The 22,445-nt window shown below is 38.7% G+C and overlaps 1 protein-coding gene across 1 annotated transcript in view; it reads left to right on the forward strand.

Annotated features, from left to right (window-relative positions):
• Positions 1 to 22,445, forward strand: part of PDE11A (phosphodiesterase 11A) — a 464,241-nt gene that overhangs the window by 259,106 nt on the left and 182,690 nt on the right. The window contains exon 9 of the mRNA XM_027866086.1: positions 901 to 993. Coding sequence (XP_027721887.1) covers positions 901 to 993 — 93 coding nt within the window. The remainder of the gene's footprint in view (positions 1 to 900; positions 994 to 22,445) is intronic.

Consider the following 22,445-nt stretch of genomic DNA (forward strand, 5'->3'; position numbering starts at 1 on the left):
AGTGGTTTGAGTGCTGGACTTGGAGGCGTGAAGACCTGAATTTGAATCCATCCTTAGACACTAGCTGTATGACCCTGGGTAAATCATATAACCTTTATCTACCTCAGTTTCTTCATCTATATAAAGGGGATAATACCCACACCTATCTCATAGGATTGTTATGGGGATTAAGTGAGAAAGCACTTGTCTAAAGCTGTGCTTGCCCTGCTGGCTATTTTTCCTCTCCACTGTGGGCCACTGGTACTTGCTGAACCCTCCCAGTCTTGGCTCTTTGCTATGATCAGCAGTTTCTAACTTCTCACATCCTAGAATTGAAAATGACATTTATACATTTATATCTTCAAAGCTTTTTGTTTGGAAAATCCTCTATAGTTACCTGAAGGTTATTCTTTCCATAGACTGTAGGAAGTAGTTCAAGACACATCACATTGGTGGGGTCTTGATTCACTCATGACCACACAAACCCCATAAGGACAGATCTCAGGCACTTACTATCTGTGTGACCCTGGACAAGTCACTTAACCTCTGTTTGCCTCAGTTTACTCAATTATAAAATGAGGATCATAACAGCATCTACCTTAAAGGATTGTTGCGAGGATCAGATGAGAAATGTATAAAGCACCCAGCACATAACAGGTGCTATATAAATGCTTATTCCCTTCCTTACTCCCTCCCTGTGCCAAGTTGTGTAAGTTAATTAACCTCTCAGTGCCCCTAGGAAACTGTTTAAGACTTAAAATTGCACAACAATTAGATATTTCTATTGGTGAAAGGGATTTCTTCATTGGGAGTTCCTTACCCTAGTGAACTCACAGTTCTAAACCAAGAAAAAATAAATTCATACTTGTCCCTGAAGGCTGCCTATCTTTGTTTTAAACTGTGACCTTTTTTCTTTCTTAGGCTTTTGTCATTTTTTGTGGCCTTGGGATCAACAACACAATAATGTATGATCAAGTAAAGAAGTCCTGGGCCAAGCAATCTGTTGCTCTTGATGTAAGTATATTGGCAATTAAGGGATCATGGATAACATAGGAGATTTGAGAATCATCTTTGTAGAGATGATATTTGAACCTACAGGAGCTGATCAGAGATTTAGAGAGAAGAAAAGGATCCTAGGACAAAGCCCTGGAGGACAACTGTATTAAAGTGGCAGGGGATGAGGGGCAATCTAAGAGTGGTCAGAGATTTTGGAGAAAAACCATTAAAAAACAGTTTGAGAAAACCCAAAGGATATGTGTGGGCAGTTAGGTGGTGTAGTAGATAGAGTGCCAGGCCTGGAGTAGGGGACACAGGAGTTCAAATCTGGCCCCAGATGCTTACTAGCTGTGTGACCTTGGGTAAGTCACTTAACCCTGTTTGCCTCAGTTTCCTCATCTGTAAAATGAGCTGGAGAAGGAAATGGCAAACTGTATCATTATCTTTGCCAAGAAAACCCCAAATGGGGTCATGCAGAGTCAGACGTGATTAAAATGACTGAACAATGAAAGGCTATGAGTGCCTAGGGGCAAGTTCAACAGTGTCAGAAACTGCAGAAAGGTCAAGGAGGATGAAGATTATGAAAATACCATCAGATCAAGCGTTCAAGAGATTGTTCAGAGAGAGCATTTTCAGTTAAGTGGTGGGGCCCATAAGGCAAATTTCAAGGGATTGAATGGTGGTGAGACAGTGGAAGCTGCAAATGTTGGCAATTATTTTTCAGAGTTTGGTGGCAAAAGGGAAGAGAGATTTAGGATAATGACTTGAGGGTATAGCGGAGTCAAGGGAAAGGCTTTTAAGGGGAATGAGGTAGAGGCAAAGAATGAAACATTTGAGATTATAATCAGGAATAAAAAAACATTCAAATGATTTGTAACCATAAATTACTATGTAAATTATGATGATTATACTTACAAAGCATACCATCTTAAACGCATTTTCACTTCTCATGTACCTCTCCACTGCAAAGTAATTGGGATGATCCGTGGCACTTCTGGTTATACTAGGAAGGAGGTCCCAAAAGGGACAAAGCTGCCTCCTGACCTAAGACCTTTTGGACCTCAGGCCTTACAAACACCAGTTAACTTTCACATTTCCTCTATAACCTACAAAGATCTCAATATATACTAATAGTATTTCTCCTTATTTTTAGCTGCTCACTTTTTCATTGCCTAATTTGTATCACTTAGATATACACCAGTTGTAAATACCCTCTTTCTTGTGTAACTCAGTTCTTAAGGTCCGGCAAATTAAAAAAAAAATTAAAAAGAAGGCAAATATGAATGGTTTGGTTCTGTGAACCCAGAAGACAAAAGGAAGTTGCAACTAAATGAAAGGCTGGCTTATAGATTCTCCTTGAAGAAGCAAATAGAGAAGCTGAGAAGTTTGTTATTTTGTGTACCCAAGGGAACTACGAAATATTTTGTAAAACGTGGTCATTTTGAAACCAAATCGTCATATACTTTGACGCATCAATCAAAGGTGGGCCAAAGGTGGGGGGTGGGAAAAAAATAAAAAACGTATTGGGAAATATGGTGCAAGTATGAAAGAGAGACAGAGAGAGAGAGAGAGAGAGAGAGAGAGAGCGCAGTGGCTTGTAAGTACTCAGAAGGCTCATATCTATATATCATGAATTCATTCTTCCGAAAGAGTGTTGGAAGGAGCTCAACATGGCAAGCAGTGATTATCCCCAAATTAAAATTGATTATATCTTAACAACCAGGAAAGGACAGTTTCCTGATGTGGGAATCTTATCAAAAATCAGCTGTCTGTGCAGTCAGACCAGTGACTTGTTAGAATGAAGAACAAGATCAAATTAGAAAGAAAGCTGAATTTGAGAATTCAGTGCAAATAACTGTAATAGCTTCAATCTGACCAAGCCAAATTACCTATTAATGTCTAAAAAGGAGAAATGGAAGAAGGTAAAGACAGTCAAGTTGGAGATGACTCAATTTTGAAAACATTAAAAAATCATTTTATAATATATCTCAGAGGGGGGACAAAAAGAATGGAAAAGTAATGCCATGAATGGAATTATTGTCCCCTCTCCCCCCCACCAAAAAAATGATTAAGAGGATGTCAGTAACTTCTGATTCATTTTTCTACTTTTTCATCCTCCAAAAATCTTCATGAGAATAATTTATGTGTATATGAAGGATTTTTTTGATAAAAATATGAGAAGGGAAATGGTAAGGTTTCTCAGATGATTTTCCATATTAGACTGCATCTTTAGTCACAAAATTAATGGAAAGAGATGGAAATACAAGATATCACTGTGTTCGTTACCAGTGATTAGCAGTGTATTGATTACCCCCCCAAAAAAAGGACTTGACCTAGTATAACAAAATGTTCTAGTAACAAACTCCTCGAAAAGAGTCTCTCATGAATATGTTAAGATTGTACAGGATTTCTTGATAAATGTAACCACAAAGTTTACTGTTCAATAACCCTCTGATAATAAGTGTGAAGAGAGGCATAAAATAAGAAGATATATCCTTGACAAAGGTTTTTGCTGCTGTCATGGAAGGCATCTTTTAAAAAGTACAAATTTAAGAGGTGTTCTATATATATACAGTAAGGTTCTCCAAATGCTACTATGTGTGAATGATAGTGTATCAGTGGAAGGAGGTAGTAGAATATTACATGGCTGCCTCATTAAGAGAGAGAGAGAGAAAGAGAGACAGAGAGAGAGACACAGAGACAGAGAGAGACAAAGACAAGGGGAGAGAGGGAGAGACAGAGAGAAATGAAAACAAAGAGGGGGAGGGGGGAAGACAGAGAGACAGAGAGAGACAAAGAGAGAGACACAGAGAGAGAGGGAGAGACAGAGAGATAAAGACAGAGATAGGAATGGATGGATGGATGGATGGATGGAGAGAGAGAGAGAGAGGGAGAGAGAGAGAGAGAAACAACTAAATAATCCTCACAGTATTATATGAGTTGTATGTAATGATGCAGTTATATGGCACAGTGGATAGAGAACTAGAGAGTTGGATGGACTTAGAATCAGAAAGATCTGAGTTCAAATCCTGCCTCAGATACTAACTAGTAATATGATCCTGGGCAAGTCATTTAACCTATGCCTCGGTTTTCTCATCTGTACATGTGAATAATAATAGCACCCTATCTTCCAGATTGTTGTGAGGATCAAATGTATTTATAGAGTGCTTTGCAAACCTTAAAGCACTATATAAATGCTGGTTATGAAGGAAGGAAGGAAGGAAGAAAGGAAGGAAGGAAAAATAAAGGAAAGAAAAAGGAAGGAAGGAGGAGGAGGGAGGGGAAAAGAAAGGAAGGAAGGAAAGGAAAGAAGGAAGGAAGGAAGGAAAGGAGAGAGAGAACATTTATTAAGTACCTCCTATGTGCCACTCACTGTGCTAAAATCTAAATGGACAAAAAATTCTTATTGTTCAGATTATAATGTAATCAGAAGACCAATGTGTTGAATTAGTTTAATGGTACAAATATTGGGGAGAAATACTGCAGAGAGACAATGAGGTGGGTGCTAAATTTAATAGGGAGATAAGAACAGACTAGATTTCATTTAGAAAATTGTACAGTGCTTTCATTGCTCCAAGCTGTCTCCTAGCAAACAAACAAAACCCACCTAAATCTTTTTGGCACCAATAGTTTTCCCCATGATATTCTGCAGTGTTGCATCTTGTAACACCACAGTTTCCAGATAATTAAAATTGGGGGTAATCCAAAGTTCAGTGGAGCGACTCCTAGTGGGTACAAATAAACTGCTGACTGGCCCAAACCAAGACCTCTATATGGTAAGTGGCAGAAGGGGTATCTATTACCAATAAAAGTGGAATAGAAAAGGGAGGCATGCCTGTCACCCACCCAGAGGATGTGAGGATGCTGGATGGATAGCCCAAGCACTGCACTGGGGGCTCCCTCCCCCAAACATTAAAAAAAGAAAGACTTAGTAGGAAAAGGCCTCTAGCACACTGGGAGAATATGGGCAAAAATCAGACAGGACGAAAAGGTAGGTTAATTGTAGGGATGTTCTGGAACCAGCTTATAAGAAACAATTGTCAAATTTTCAATGTGTGTATTTACACTTTAGAAATCAGTAATCACTTCAAATCAGGACTTGATTTATTGTTTTGTAGATTACCTAAATTTAATAGTGTTAATAATGCAGATTAATCTTAAAAGTGTATGTACATACACTTGTTCCCCCTTGTTAAACATTTACCAGCACACCCCCATATTGCTCCATAAACACTGCTTGAGCTCAGCAAGAGTACAGTACAAGGACCAGAGAATGAAGCCATTACCAGACTGGAGGTCCAGTGACTGTAGGATGATAATGATGATGATGAAGAAGAAGATGATGATGATAATGATAACTGACATTTATATAGCACTTTAAGGTTTACATCCTTTATCTCGTTATACTTCATAATACCCCTGGGTGATTGTGATCTTTACAAATGGAAGGATGACTGCTCACTTCAATAAGATCAAAGATCCATGAAAGTACTGATGAAAAATAAGATGAATCTGCTGTCCTTGGCACCTGGAACGACCACTGTTAGGATTAGAGAAGAGCATGAAGACCTAGAAGGGTATTTTACATGATTATTGCCAAGGTAGCCTGTTGTTTATTGTCTTCCAATGATACCAATTAAAATTTTCTTAGAAGTAGGGAGATTATGTATGAAAGGATATGCAATTTTATGGTGTAAGTGAGAAAAAAACAGAAGGATAAAAAAGACATCCAATCAGTTGCCAGATTCAATTGATGCTACTGCCAACCTAGTTCTCAAACACATTACTCACTTTCTTTCCATTCCCATTTTTATCATCTCAGTTCAGACTTCCATTATTTATCATCTGCTACTTTCATACTGGTGCTGCTAGGTGGCTCAGTGTATAGAGTGCCAGGCCTGTAGTCAGGAAGATTTGTCTTCTTGAGTCCAAATCTGACCTCAGACACTTACTAGCTGTGTGACTCTGGGCAAGTCACTTAACCCTGTTTGTCTCAGTTTCCTCATCTGTAAAATGAGCTGGAGAAGGAAATGGTAGACCACTCTAGTATCTTTGCCAAGAAAACCCCAAATGGAGTCATGAAGAGTCAGACAAGACTGAACAAAAGCTTTCCCAATAGCTTCTTTACTTTGCTCTTCTCCAGTATGTCTCTCCTTTCATGCAAGCCATTGTATAAAACGCTGTTAGATTGATCATACTAAAATATGGCTCTAGTAATATCAATCCCCTGCTAAAAAAAAAAAATTCAATGGCTCTCCGTTACCTACAAAAAAAAGTAAAAATTCTTCATCATGCCATTTAAAGCATTTTAAATCTCTCCTCAACCCACCTTCCCAGTCTTATTTTTGACAGCTCCCTTATGTATATCCTACTCTCTAGTCATCATTTACTGTATGTGCCTCCACACCACTGTGGAGGCACCAGTGGTGCCTCCATTTTATCTTTTTCACACCATTTTATCTTTTTCCAAGAATGCTTCCCTGCTTCACCTATCTCTGCCTAACCATCCTTCAAAGCCCAGTTCAGATGCTACCCCTGCATTCCCTGCTCACCCCAGTTAGAAATGATCTTCTTACCCTCTGAACTCCCATAAGCACCCATTGTTCATTCTTCTGTGGCATTCAAACAATAATAATAGCTCACATTTATATCATGTTTTAAAATTTTCAAATAGCTCTATGTATGTTATCTTACTTGTCCTGTCAACCAGGTAAAGCCCACCCTTCAAAATGTAGAGGAGTCGAAGCTGGGTTGAAAGCAGAAAGGTTTTATTTGGAGGAATACCAGATCCTAGTGCCAAGACCCCCAGTACAAGGTGCAAAGGAGCCCACAGCCCAGGAGACTGGGGAGATTTATGCTTGAAAACCACAAAGAGGAGGTTCAAGGATGGATTGAGAAAAAGAATGGATAATCTTTCTTGGGAACAGGTGGACATAGAAGCAGGATGTTTTGCAGGAATGGTTGACCTCAAGACTAGTTTGGGCCAGTGTGTGTGGGGGGGGAGGCAAAGTTCAGTAGGGTCAGCTAGCGAACACCTGCAAAGGAGTCTGGGAATGAGCAAGACTTTGGCTTTCTACAGGCTCCTGATTGGCTCCTTTCAGAAAACAGGCTTACTCTGCCTGGTAAGATAATTCATAGAAAACAGGCATAATAATTCCAGAGGTACTTCCACAATCCTACCTTGCATTTTATTTATATGGGCATTCATTTTTACTCCTAGATAATCTGTTAGATTGTAAACTCCCTGAGGGCAAGGACCAAGTCCTATTCATTTTTGGAGTGCTTACCATGGCACCTTGTACACAGTATATATCAATGTTGTGCTGTTGTTCAGTTGTTTTTCTATAGTATCCAACTATTCATTACCTCACTTGGGTTTTTCTGGGCAAAGATACTAGAGTGATCTGCCATTTCCTTCTCCAGCTCATCATAGGCACCACCTATTGTCAATAATATATGTTAAATGAATACACACATGTATACTCATCAACATGCATTACCATAAGACTTGTGAATTTGTTTTGCCAAACTGTTGAAAGATGGAAATGGTGATCTGGCTGACCACATAACAGCAGCCACCACTTACCCCTGAGAGTGCTTAGTCCCCCGCCCCCTTCAAGGAATAATAACAGAAGCAATTTCCTGCTATTGCACAACCTAAGTGTATCTGACAATGGGATACTTGCCAATGAATCAAGACACCAACTTGGCTAACCTGCAGATAGCAGAGAGAGGTGGGAAGAGGCTCTTTTCTCTTCTCTGAACATCCTGGTCTCCAAGAAAGAACTAAGCTCAATGATTCCTCTTCTCCTCCTCAACAAAGTTACTGTTAGGGGATGATTCACTGATACTGAAAATAGTAAATATCACCTACTGGAGTGGAACCATCTGTTGAAGACCCTTGTTCATTAGCAGGGACTCAAGACAGAGGCTGCAAATTATAAGCCAAAAGCAACACATAACTGGAGACAGGAACTGTTCACATGCCTTAATTCTTCTCTGAAGACACTTTGGATGATGTTATCTCTCCTATTGAAAGAAATAGGATTGAAAAAAAAAAAGAATTATTTCCCTTAACCTGTTCTGTAGTAATTGGTTCCCTGTGAAGTATATTTTAGGTTGCTGTGTAAAGAGACTTTGGAAACTTCTTTGGGTGAGAAGCCCAATTACTCACTTAGCTGGCATTAACTTTGGCTAAAGGGTGGCCTCCAAAAATAACCCAGACAAATCATCTCGTCTTCTCATGTGACCTAAAAAGTCAGCTAATGGAGCCATTTAGGCCCTGGACTAGAGGAAGCTGCTTCCTAGCCCTTGTGGCCCAAAGAACTGTCGTGGGATGATCACTGACTGCATTATTAGATAATTCAGCTGAAAAGATCAGCAATGGGAAAACAAACCATAACAGCAACAACTTCGAAGACTGAGTTAGCCAAATAGTTTTTCAAAACTAATCAACCAAACTCCAGTATAATTTTTAAAACTTCAGTGTTCACACAGTTTGGTGGAACTGATTAACAACTCAATAAATATTTGTTGAATTAGATAATCTCATTATTAGTAGTAATGAAAACAACGTATTTCTTTAGGACCTCATGATTTTCAAAGGAATTTCCTCACAGCAACCCAACCCTCTGAGGGAGGTGAATTGAAATGGGCTGAATTTTGCATCAGGGACCTGAGAGACAAATAAAATCAAAGCTGACCTCTCACCTTGGTGTTGGGCTTTAGTGCCTGCTGGGGAGAGAGAGAGAGAGAGAGAGAGAGAGAGAGAGAGAGATCAGACTAATATGCCCAGTAAATTTGGGTGATCTTCATTTGTAAATGTCAGAAATACTCTAAATGTACATCTGAAAGTGGCATTCCAAGCAGGTTTTGAGTAGTAGGGATAGTGTTTACAGCTGAATACTTTGAAAATGGGGAACATAATATGGTCAAGAATTAGTGACCCATGTTGGACTCAGTTAAACACATCTTGGAAAATCATAATTAGACCCTTCACCCCTCCCTTGCTCTTAGAGAGTCCTGAGATGCTCACAAGCACCAGGTGTCCTCAAGGCATCATAGGGTTACCTTGCTAATTATAGACAACGGGGGAAAAAATACAAAGATGGGGGATGTGGAGAGAGATCCAGGTTGAATACAAATATTCAGTAATACGAACTGCTGAATAACTACTAAAACTGGTGTTAACTAGTACTAAAACACTTTATGTGCAGACAAATGGTTTTAATACATGAAGCACAAATTTGAAGAACTGATGGCATTTTGAAAAGAACAATCATTAGGCTGAATTGCTCTGTAGGCCTAAAAGAATGCCTCATACTCTCTGTTCTGTACTTAGAAACAGGAAACTCAAGAAATCCAAGGGTTCATTAGAAAAGCACTAATGATGCATTAATAAATAGGATAACAATTTGTTGAAGAAAATCAACCTCATTGTAAATCATAAGAAGATTGACAGGGAGCAAAGGTGGGCAAAGATAGCCATGTAATTGTGAGTGTTGAACTTTTTTTTTTCTAAAATGTTTATTCCTTACCCAGAATGCATACATTTGCAGGATCATAAATGAATTACACTGGCAAATGAAAGTTGGGGGCCTTTGAAAATTGAGAGCTACTTTGAGGGCCCCTTTATGAAAAATTACTTTAGCTGAAGATTGGCAGAATTTTAGATGCATGCAGTTTTTATTTTTAAAATCTGTTTCATTGATGCCTTTTGTTTCTCACACCAAAGTCATTTTGGCTTATAGCTTCCCACTATCACATACCTTCCCTTTCTTCTTCCAAAAATAGTTAAACAAAAACAACCAATACAATGATCCCATGTCATATATTACTTTTTTTTTTAAAGCTAAAATGACTTGGGTTATCTCCATTATTACCCAAATGAATAAAATAATAAACTGAGTAATTTGGGGGAATTTATGCAATGGAGACAAGCCAATAATATCTAATATTTCATATAGAACTGATAGTCTATGGGCTTCAGAAAACCTACTAGCATTGTTTTAGTATCTATGTGCATGAAAAATCATGGGAGCTGGAAGGAATCCAAGAGGCTACCTACTCCAAGTGATGTCTACAAGTTCATATAGCTAGTAAATATGAAAGGCTGGATTTGAACCCAGGCTTTTCCTGATTTGAATCCAGTACTCTTCTTTTTATCCCATACTGCCTCATTTAAAGGCACTTTTCTAGGTGTAATAACACTGCAGTCACCTAGAAGACCTTTATCTGGCAATTTCTATTATCCAGAGTGAAGCCAACCACCAAGAAGAAGAAGAAAAAAAAGTTCTCAGGTAGTTACAACAAATGCTTCAACCTTCTAATACTAAAGTTTACTCTCTTTTAAGAGAGTTCCTCAGGCCCTCCCTTAGCACCCATTTATTCTTATTTTACGCATAATTCTATTTAGCATTATTATCTTATTTCTTATCCCACAGGTCATTAACAACAACAACAAAAAAAAGCAAGTTAGTAAAAAGAAGAGAAAAGGGAGAGAGAATTTAGGGAGATTAAGGACAAGGAAATAGATATTCAAGTCAAGCATAGAGACAACAGCAAAAACTGTTCACTGACAGCCTCACTATGAAGGAGACAGGAAAAAAAATAAATCTGGAATAAGAACATTATTATTCTTAAAAACACAATAGCCTAGGGTCATTTAATGCTGGGGAATGTAGACCTCAGTAACTCCTTAGGTCATTTTTTTTTTTAAATCACAACTTAAGCCAATAATTGATGTTCTTGGTAATTACCCTGAATCATGAGAAAAAAATAGCAATGTGGGGTCTACTACTTAATAAGATGGAGAACAGTATATTTACAATACCTAGTACAGGGTTGTTGTTGAGTCATTTTTCAATTGTGTCTGACTCTTGGTGACCCCATTTGGGGTTTTCTTAGCAAAGATACTGAAGTGGTTCTGCATTTCCTTCTCCAACTCATTTTACAGATGAGGAACTGAGGTAAAGAGGGTTAAGTGATTTGCCCAGGGTCACACAACTAGTAAGTGTCTGAAGCCAGATTTGAACTCAGGAAGATGAGTCTTCCTGACTCTAGGCCTGGCACTCGATCTACTGTGTCCCCTAGCTGCCACACCTTGCACTCAAATATTGGATGAGTGATTTAAAAAATATTTCAGTCAAAAGAAGGTTTATAAAAAGGTTAAATATAGCAATTTTTTCTTAAGACTCAACTTATCTTAAATATTCACACAATTCATTCTCTGATAATGCTAAATTCCTGAGGAAACTTTATTTACAAATAATTCCTATAGTTAACTATCTGAGAAATGAATGATCTAAAATAGCAGAAAAGCAAAATAGTGGGATTTTGGGTTTTTTGGATTAAAAGAATTATGAAACTTTAGGATGGGAACTTATTAAGTTTCAGCTATGTTTGCTTAGGCTAATAATAGGTTAATTTGCTTTTCCTGAATTAGCACTAATTGATAGACCAGAAAGTAGCCAAGAAACTTCTTGAGTGAGAGGGAGAAACGAGTATGGAATTTTAAAATCTCTATAGATGATATTAAAGGCTGTTAAGGGGTCCCCTGAACTTGTCTTTTGGAGTTGCTATATTTTCCAGAAACACTGGACCCAGAGCATGCAGAAGGCCCTGAATGTGTCAAGGATGAAGCCCCCCCCAGAACCCAACCCCCAGCATAATTCATTGTTTGCCTCCCAAATTGGACTCGCTCTAAGGTGCCAGCCAGTCTATGCCTGGCTGGGAAATTTCCTTGTGCAGGTGGGACCCTGTAGATATTCAGACCATCCAATCTTCAGTCTAGCAGTTCCCAAGGAAAAAGAATGAGGCTTTTGCCATCACCTTGCTCCTCCCCTTCAGGAAGGGTTTTGTCCTTTTCCCATCTTTGCTGTACTTTTCCATCTTCCATACCACACTGCTTCCTGGTTTCTCCACCATCCTTTGTCCTGCTGTCATAAATATACAAACTTCAGTATGAATTGTGAACACTTTGGGTTCCACATGTATGTTCATTTCTCTTGTAATAAATCTGGTTTTCACATAAGTTTCATGATGTTGTGATTGCTTGTTGACAATAATAATGGGCAGCTAGGTGGCACAGTGGCTAGAGCACTGGGCCTGGAGTCAGCTAGACTCACCTTCTTGAGTTCAGATCTGGTCTCAGATACTAACTAGCTGTGTGACCTTGGGCTAGTCTATAAAATAAGAAGCAAATGGCAAACATTCTAGTATCTTTGTCAAGAAAACCCCATATGGGGTCATGAAGAGTCCGACACGACTGAACAAAAATAGATAATAACCCATGGTTCAGCAGATGGCAGGGTCAAAATCAGCTTATTGGGTATATCATCATCACTAACATTTATATAGCATTTACTATGTGCCAAGCACTGTGCTAAGTGCTTTACAATTATTGTCTATTTGGTTCTCATAACAACCCAAGAAGATAGGTACTATTTTAGAGATGGTCCCCATCCCCCACCCCAGGCCTGTGAAGTTCAGGTTTCTGTTGTTGAGAGTGGCACTGAAAGATGTTTTGAGGGAACTATGGTTTTCCTCTTTGGCATAGGATCATGGGATTTAGAGATAGAAAGACCTACTTAGGTATCATCTAATCCAACTCCTTCATTATATAGATGGGGAAACTGAGGCCTGAAAAGGTGAAATGCCGTGCCCAAGATCACACAAACATTATAGTGACTGTGTCAAGATTTTAACCCTCATGTCCTGATCTCAAATCTATAGCTATTCCTACTGTACCATGAAGTTTCTAGGCATCATTGGAGATACAGATGCTATTTAGAGATAGGTCCCCATTTTAGAGATGAAGAAACTGAGGCAAACAGGGTTAAGTGATTTGCCCAGAGTCACACAACTAGTAAGTGTCTGAGGGCCAGCTTTGAACTCAGGAAGGTGAGTTTTCCTGACTCCAAACCTGGGCAGTCTACCCTCTACACCACCTAGTTGCTTACCTGACACATAGTCAGTGCTTAATAAATGCTTATTAATTAATAATTGATTACCACCATGGAGGAAGGGAGCTAAGCATGTATGAAGGATGTATGTGGAGGGGAGCTAAAAAGTGAAATATATCCTAAGATTGAAGCCTTAAAGAAAATTCACTTTTATTAACTGGGGGGAGAGGGAACTGTTGATTATTAGGCTGCTCCATTTAAATTTGAAAAGCTTCAAAACGTAACAAGAAGTCATAGACAAAGTCTCAGAAGCTGGACCCACAGAGAAGAAATGTAGCTGAGTGAGTGTCACAGTGAGGTGAGAGAATTGCCTCTGTGTGAGATAAAAGGAATGTCCAAGTTGGAGTGGGGAGTAGCAAGTCCCAAAAGAGCAGCATTAAATTATTCATCTTGGCTTATAAATGATGGAGAGGGCCTATAGGGGTAGGTTTTGAAAAGGAAGATGATGAGGTGAGTCACTCAACTTCCTGCCCCATGGGGCATGGTGTCAGCTGTCAAGAAAGGAGGTCCCTATCTTTACACTGGGGTAGAGAAGAGACTCATTGCTCTCCCTCCCCACCAAAAGAAAACAATCTATTTTATTTCTAAGTGTTAACTAAGAAATTTTGAGAAACAGAAAAAAAGCATGATAAGATGGAAAGAGTATTGGCTTTAGAGCAAAAGAAAGTAAGTTCCAAACCTGCTTCTGATACTACAGTCAATCTTCAAGTTGTTTGTTTGTTTGTTTGTTTGTTTGTTTGTTTGTTTTGGGGGAGGGGGGGTTAACATTCCTACAAAATGGCATAAAAGAAAAAACAGGGATGTTGATATATTGAACCTATGGGAAATATGGCATTAGGTTCCCAAGACCATCTAAAACTTTAATCTTTTGCTAGAAATTGCTTTTCTGTATACAATTTTTTGTAATAAAACATTAATTGTAATAATATATACTTTTCCTAACACAGAAACCATGAAATAACTCATAAAATTCAGTACACAAAATAAAACTGGTAACATGCAAAACCTTTTTCTCACTAGTAGTTGTCTACACAGAATTCTGTGACCGATTGTGCTGACATCTCAGTTAATAAAAGAAAAAGAAAAGTTGATTTCAGGCAATATTCACTTTTCATAATTCCCCCTAAACCATCCCAGCCTCTGGATGGGGTTAGGTTCATAATTTAGTTCAGTTCTTCTGTAGTATTGGTCCTCTCAAATTCATGTTTACAAACAGTATGACTGTTGAGTGAGTCCTTCCAATGGAGTTGAGTGACTCCATTGGAGTCCCAAAAGTTAATCCTTGCTTCTGAGGATTTCGATGTTGGGCTGAGGGTAACATCTAACCTGGATTTTGACTCCCAAAGTCCTGTGTCTTCCATTCCTGAACAAGGTCTGAGCCTTCATTCCCTACATCTAGAATAGAAAAGAATAAATTAAAAAGCCAAGGAGACCATCTTGTTAAAGAGGGTAAAGGAATTCCTGGACAAGGAGACTTCCTTTACTAATGCAGATCAGTAACTTGTCTGTATCTTTTGTTCTTAGAGAGCTGTCTAAAAAAATCTGGGAAGTTAAGTGACCTCTCCAGGATCACATAGTCAATGTGTGTCAGAGAGGGCACCTGAATCCAGCTTTTCCTGGTTCTGAAGCTAGTCTATCACACACTGCCTCTAAAACATATAGATAACCTACAGGAATATGCTCTGCTTGATCATAGATTGATATACCCAAGAAACCCAAGAAACAGTCAGTCAATAAGAGCATTAAGGCACCTACCATATGCCAGGCACTGTGCTAAGCACTGGGGATACAAAGAAAGGCAAAAGACAGTCCCTGCTCTCAAGGAGCTCATAGTTTGGGGAGACAGCATGCTGATAACTATGTACAAACAAGATATATATGGGATAAATTGGAGATAATCAGTAGAGGGAAGGCACTAGTGCTAAGGAGAAGGTTATCAGAGAAGTTGAGTTTTAGCTAGGACTTAATGGAAGCTAGAAGATGGAGATGAGGAGGAAGAATATCCCAGGCATGAAGAACAGCAAATATATCTGGAGTTGGGAGATGGAGTGTATTGTGCAAGGAACAGCAAAGGGGGCCAGTGTTACTGGAACACAGAGTATGGGGAGAGAACGTGGTATCAAAAAACTAGAAAGGTGGGAGAGTATCAGGTTGTGAAGGGCTTTGAATACCAAACAGAGGATTTTATATTTGATACTAGAGCAGTAGGGCAGATCAAATAAAGGTGCCTGAGTGTTGTGTTGCCTTGAATTAAGAGACCAGAAGTCCATCAAGCAAATACTTAGTGCTTTTTTAGAGTTTCAGACTTTCCTTCTCAAGCAGTTAAGTGTATTAGCATTGGCTGTTCCCTAAGCAGAAGACAACTCTTGAGAGTCACAGAGGAATACCAAAGAATGGCTGAACAATTCGCTGACCTATTGCAGACACAAAGTACACATCTTCTACATCAAACTGAACCTGAACATAAAATAGCATCTGTATCTCCAATGATGCCTAGAAACTTCATGGTACAGTAGGAATAGCTATAGATTTGAGATCAGGACATGAGGGTTAAAATCTTGACACAGTCACTATAATGTTTGTGTGATCTTGGGCACGGCATTTCACCTTTTCAGGCCTCAGTTTCCCCATCTATATAATGAAGGAGTTGGATTAGATGATACCTAAGTAGGTCTTTCTATCTCTAAATCCCATGATCCTATGCCAAAGAGGAAAACCATAGTTCCCTCAAAACATCTTTCAGTGCCACTCTCAACAACAGAAACCTGAACTTCACAGGCCTGGGGTGGTGGTGGTCTCACCCCATGCCATTTCTTAGCTTCCAAATTGGGTCTCTACTTAAAAGCATATAAAGTAGAATGACCCTTTTGTTTCCATGTAGCAGTAATCAAGACATTCCTCAAAGCCATAACCCTTTAAATCACTCAGATTTAAGCTGATTTATATTCTGTTATCCGGGTCAGCAGTTATCTTTCATTCTGCTTTAAATTCAAAACCTCCAAATCCTTTTTCAGATAGGTAAAAATCTTTTATGATGGATGTGTCCTGAAAGTCATCCTAACAGATCACTCAGTGGAAAGAATTCTCTGAAAGCTCGTTTTTGAGCATTTCATTCTATCCAAATAGAAGATGATTTCTTAAATATTTGATGGTGGAAGTGGATGATCTCTCACTTTTGGGGCATTCGTTCAGTTCCAGTGCCTTTGAAACCTGTCATCTCCTCATTACTGATCTCCAGACACTGGTACTTGATGCCTTCAGATGACACTCCTGGCAGGTGATTCCAAATGAATTGTCCTTTCACTTCTCTGTGGTTTGTCACTTTTTTTTTTTTGGTATCGGTTGGCTGCTTGTAGCAGAAACTTGCTTTATTTCCTTGGGGCTTGTCAGTACCAATTCTTTGGAATTTTCTTTCATATCAGCTTAACTTAAATATGATGTCAGTTTAGTTCTCAAGTTCTCTGGCCTGGCAGCCAGAATCGTAAACATATCAATAACTATTAATGTTGCCCTTTCACTGTTGAGACGGCCAGGCTGGAGTTCTCAGCAAGTTCTGGGTTTCTTCTTTACCATTGAGTAGTGCTTGGGATTGTGATCTTCTTGCCCAGTTACTGTAATAGTCCATTTCTCATTTCAAGAATGAATGGCCATTGCAACCAATAATGAATCAACATTCAAAGCTATCCAGATGCAATTCCTGTTGATTTCAGAGAAGAGCTATAAATGGACAACCAAAGGAAAAATGTGGCCCTGTTGCTGAGCTCTATGTAAGGGGGAACAAAGCTTACTCTGGTTTCACCAGCTTGGTTAGCTTCCTCTGGGATACAGTTAAATGGCCCTATTCTGCTTTCCAGTCCATTCTCTTCCCTCCCTAACACCATCCCTCCCTACACACACACACACATACACACACACACACACACACACACACACACTTCTTTGTGATCTCACAGGTTATGAGATTACAGAATTCTAGATTTAATGCTGGAAGGGGTCCTAAAGATCACAGAATCTAGCCTCATCATTTTACAAATGAGGAAACTGAGGCCTAGAAAGGTTAATTGAATCACCCAGGGAAAAACAAGTAGTAAGTGCAAAACTGAGATTTGAACTCAAATCCAATGACTCTAAATTCACTATTCTTTCCTCTGCATCATTATCTTATGTTTGTTTTCCTGGGAGACAGAACAAACCCAAACTTAATTAAAATTGGTTTTGAGTCATTTTTCAGTCATATCTGACTTTTTGTGACCTTCTTTTGGGACTTTCTTAGCAAAAATACTGGAGTGGTTTGCCATTTCCTTCTCCAGCTCATTTTATAGATGAGGAAACTAAGGCAAGAATGGGTATGTGATTTGTTCAGGTTCACACAGCTAGTAAGTGTCTTAGGCTGTATTTGAACTCAGGTTTTCTTGAGTCAAGGTCCAGCACTCTATCCATTGCACCACCTAGCTGCCCATTGAAATTGGTAAGTTTTGCAAATTGTGATTTATTTTTGAAACACTAAAGAGAATTTCAAGTCCCAGATAAAATGCATAAAACCATTTGGACTTTTCATCTTAAATCTTTTTTGATACAGAGGCCTAGATAAACTGTACCTTGGGGACCAAAAAAAAAAAGGTTGTAATAATTTCATGCTTGTCAAGGCTTCTATGATTCTAGTATTTCCTTTCGAATTTAAGGTCAATACAGTTGCTTGAGACAATTGTTCAAAGAATTGTCTCATGTATATGATATGACTAAATTTCTGTAACCTAATAATATTTATAGCTGAGAAAAACAGTATATTAATTAACTATTCTTTTGTGAATGTTCCTGTTCTCAAAACCATTAGTTTGTTTAATGCTTTTTGCATTGCTCAGGTACTTTATCACATGAAAATATTTGATGAAAATATTCCCAATGTGAAGTTAAATGAAGACAGAACTTTTAGCTTTTTTACTTAAAGAAGTGGACCAGATAAAGAATAATAGTTCCAGCTTCTTCATCTGTAAAATGGGAGAATTGTATTCTTTGTCTGCTAATGTCCCTTCCCAATCAAATCGATGCTCTTTACCATGCGCAGAAACATAAACTAAGCTGCTCCTCCTGGTTTTCCCTGTTGTGGACATTTGCTAGCATTTAGCCATTAGCAGCAACACACAATTTGGAAGGTATAGATGTTGTGCAAAAAAAGACCAAGTAAAAAAATCATAGAATTGGAGCACTAGAAGCTCGTAAAGGTAACATAGTATAGAGAAAAGAAAACTGGACTTGGAGTCATGGGAAACCTAAGTATGAATCTTATCTACTAGCTTGGTGAATACAGGCAACTCTTCTCTCCTCAGGCCTTCCTCATCTTACCCAACCTCAACCCTTTCAGCTTAGGCCCTCACCTTTTACTCTACTGAGAAAAGTCGAGGGAGAGGCAGCATGGCATAGTGATAGTGGATAGAGAGTTGACTCACCCTCTATCCAGACATAAAGGTCTGGGTTCAAGTCTTGCTTCTAATTCATACTGGCTGTGTAACCTTGGGCAAATCACTTAATTTTCCCCAGCATTCTAGTCAATTCTATAAGATGAAAAGTTGCAGAGGAGGTACTGACAGGAGTTTCCCCATCCAGGAAGTCTTTCAGTTGTGACCGACTCTTAGTGACCCAATTTGGGGTTTTCCTGGCAAAGATACAGGAGATGTTTGCCATTTATTTCTCCAACTCATTTTACAGATGAGGAAACTGAGGCAACAACGGTGAAATGACTTGCCCAGGGTCACATAGCTAGTAAGCATCTGAGGCCAGATCTGAACTCAGGAAAATGAGTCTTCCCTGCTCCAGGCCCAGCACACAATCCACTGAGCCATCCTGCTGCCTAGGAAGTCCCTTATACCAATAATTTCAAAGATCCAGTCTCTCTTCTCTATATAACCAAAACAAAAAAGAAAGAAGGAAAGAAAGAGAAAGAAAGAAAGAAAGAAAAAGAAAGCTAAGGGCATTTGCAATGATCCCCTTCACCTCACCTCAAAATCCATTTGCACTATCCCCCACTCTCCTGCTTTTCACCAGACTCCTACAATAAGGTTACCTTTCTCTTTGCAAAGACCAACCTCTTTATATGTGCCTTTGGTCCCATTCCCTCCTATCTTCTCCAAAAGGGTGCCTCCCAATCATCTTCCCCCCCCCCACTAATCATCAGCCTCTCCCTATTTACTGGTTCCTGCCATGTTGTCTTCAAACATGCCCAAGTCTTCCCATCCTTAAAAATCCTTCACTAGACTGATATTATTATCTTATATCTTGCCATCCTTTTTTAACCAAACTCATGGAAAATGCTATCTAAACTTGTCTCCACACTCATTCTGCCACCCTTTGTAAGCTGGTTTTTGACCTTATCATTCAACCAAAACTGTTCCCTCAAAAATTACCAGTGATGGCTTAATTACCACTTCTGATGGTTTTTCCTAAGTCCTCATCCTTCTACACCACCTGCTATATTTGGTGTTGTTAACCACCTTCTTCTGTTGGATACTCTTTCCTTTCTGGGTTTTCATGACACTAATTTCTCCTGGTTCTACTGTTACCTATCTGGCTGATATTTCCTAAGCTCCTTTTCAGGCTCATTGTTTGTATCATTCCCCCTAACTGCTCGTGTGTCCCTAAGGCTCTCTCCTGAGCCTTCTTCTCTTCTTTCTGTAACCTCTTACTCTTGGTAAACTCATCAGCTTTGCTAGGTTTAGTCATCATCTCTATGCTGATTATTTCTAGATTTATGTACCCATATGTATGGCTATATATTTCTATATTTATATACTCTACTGAACTTCAGTCTCACATCATCGACTTTCTATTGGACTTTTCAAACTGGCCTATCCCTGTGTCACCTCAAACTCAACATTTCCTCCAAAAAAACTCATTATATTTTGCACTTAAACTCATCCATCTATCAAAATTTCTTATTTCTATTGAGAGTACCAACATTCTTCTAGTCTCCCAGTTTCATAACTTCAACATTATCAATCAATCAACATTTATTAATGTTAAGGCACTGTACTAACTACTAGGGATACAAAAAGAAGCAAAAAACATCCCTGTTCCCAAAGAGCTTACAATTTAATGGGAGAAACAACTTGTAAACAAATATATGCAATGCAAATTATATAAAAGATAAATTGGAAATAATTAATAGAGGGAAGGCACTGAAATTAAGAGGGGTTGAGGAAGGCTTCCTATAGAAGGTGGGATTTTAGTTGGAACTTAAAGGAAGCCAGAGAGGTCAGTAATCAGGACAGAGTGAAAAAAAGCTCTTTCTAGGAATGGGGGACATCCAGAGAAAATTCCCAGAGCCAAGAAATAGAGTGTCTTATTTGCGGAACACTCAGGAGATTAGTGTCACTGGATTGAAGAGTACATGGATGGAAGAAAGGTGTTAAGAAGTTTGGAAAGGGATAAAGGGGCTAGGTCATGAAGGACTTTTAATGCCAAACAGAGTATTTTGTATTTGATCATAGAGGTAATAGCAAAGAGTTTATTGAGTAGGGAGGTGACAGGGTCAGAGTTGTGCTTTAGGAAAATCACTTTGGCAACTGAATGAAGGATGGATTGGAGTAGAGAAAGACTTGTGATACACAGATCCACCAGCTGCCAACTGCAATAATCAAGCTATGATATTTATAGCAGCTCTTTTTGTGGTAGAAAAGAATTAGAAATTGAAGGGTTGTCCATCAATTGGGGAATGAGTGAACAAGCTGTGATATATGATTGTAATGTGCTATAGGAAATGATGATGAATTTCAGAAAAATTTGGAAAGACTTATGAACTGATGCAAAGTGAAGTGAGCAGAAGCAGGAGAACCTTATACACAGTAATAGCAATATTGTATGACAAGCAACTGTGAATAATTTAGCTCTTCTCAGCAGTACAATGATAGTAAACAATTTCAAAGGACTCATGATGAAAAATGCTATTCACCTCCAAAGAAGAACTGATAGAGTCTAAATATAGACCGAAACATAGTATTTTTCACTTTCTTTATTTTTTGTGGTTTTTTTTGCTTTGTGTTTTCTTTTACAACATGATGAATATGGAAATATGCTTCTCATGATTACACATGTATAACATATCAAATTGCTTACCATTTCAGGGAGGAAGGAAGGACAGGAGAGAATTTGGAATGGAATTTTTTTTAAATGAATGTTTAAAATTGGGGGTTTTTTTTACAAATAATTGGGGGAAATAAAATATTATTCAAAAAATCAGTGAAAATAAAAAGTAATCTGATAAAAAGTGTCTGGCAGAATGAGGGGCAGTGAGGAATGAAGGAGAAAATTTGGGTGATATAAAAATAATATATATCAATAAAATTTACTTTTTAAAAACAGTAAAAAAAAAAAAAGCAAGGCATGACATAATGAGGACCTACAATAGAGTTGTGTCAGTGTCAGAAGAGAAAAAGGACATATAGGAAAGTGATACAAAGATGAAATTGACAGGGATCAGCAACATTTTGCTATGGGAATGAGAGATAGTGAGGAATCCAGGATGACTCCTAGGTTGTGAGCCTGAGGGATAGGAGGATGGTGTTGCCCTCTTCAGTAAAGGGGAAGAGAAGAGAGAGGAGGGTTTAAGGGGAAAGATAATGAGTTCCATTTTGGACATATAGAATTTAAGATGTCTGTTGGACATCCAGTTCAAGATACCTAAAAGGCAGTTGGAGAAACAAGATTGGAGGTCATCAGAGAGTTTCGGGTAGGATAGTTAGATTTGAGAATCATCATTCTCAGATGATGATAATTAAATCCATGGGAACTGATAAGATCACCAAGTGAAGTAGTATAAAGAGAAATGAGAAGAAGGTCAAGGATAGAGCCCTGAGGGACACCCATGGTTAGAGGTCATGGTCTGGAAGATGGTCCAGCAAAAGAAAGAGAGGAGTGGTCATATAGATAGAAGAAGAACCATAAGAGAGTGATGTCCCAAAAACCTAGAAAGAATAGAGTATCAAAGAGTGGTCAACAATATAAAAAGCTGCATAGAAGTCAAGGAAAATGAAGATTGAGAAGAGGTCATTGGAATTGGCAACTAAGAGATCATTAGTAACTTTGGAAAGAGTAATTTTGTGGAATAAAGGTGGAAGATAAATTATAAGTGATTAACAAGAGAGTGAGAGGAAAGTAGAGGCGCTTATTGTAAATAGCCTTTTAGAGGAGTTTAGTTACAAAAGGCAGAAGAGATAAAGGACAATAGGGGATAGAAGGATCAAGTAAGGGTTTTTTTTTTAGGATGGGGTAGAAATGGACATGTTTGTAGGAAGTAGTAAATGAGCCAATAGAGAGGGAGAGATTGAAAATAAGTGAAATAGGAGGCTATCTGTTAGAGGAGATGGGAAAGAATGGGATCCCTTGAACAAGTAGAAGATTGGCCCTAGTAAGGAGGAAAGCCACTTCATCACATGAAACAGGGTGAGGGAGGAAAAAGTTGTAGAAGGCACCCAAGTGATAGGGGATAAGGAAACAGAGAGAAGAGGGAGTTCA

Source organism: Vombatus ursinus, unplaced genomic scaffold (assembly GCF_900497805.2).
Source record: "Vombatus ursinus unplaced genomic scaffold, bare-nosed wombat genome assembly UNPS02014779.1, whole genome shotgun sequence".
Taxonomy (NCBI): domain Eukaryota; kingdom Metazoa; phylum Chordata; class Mammalia; order Diprotodontia; family Vombatidae; genus Vombatus; species Vombatus ursinus.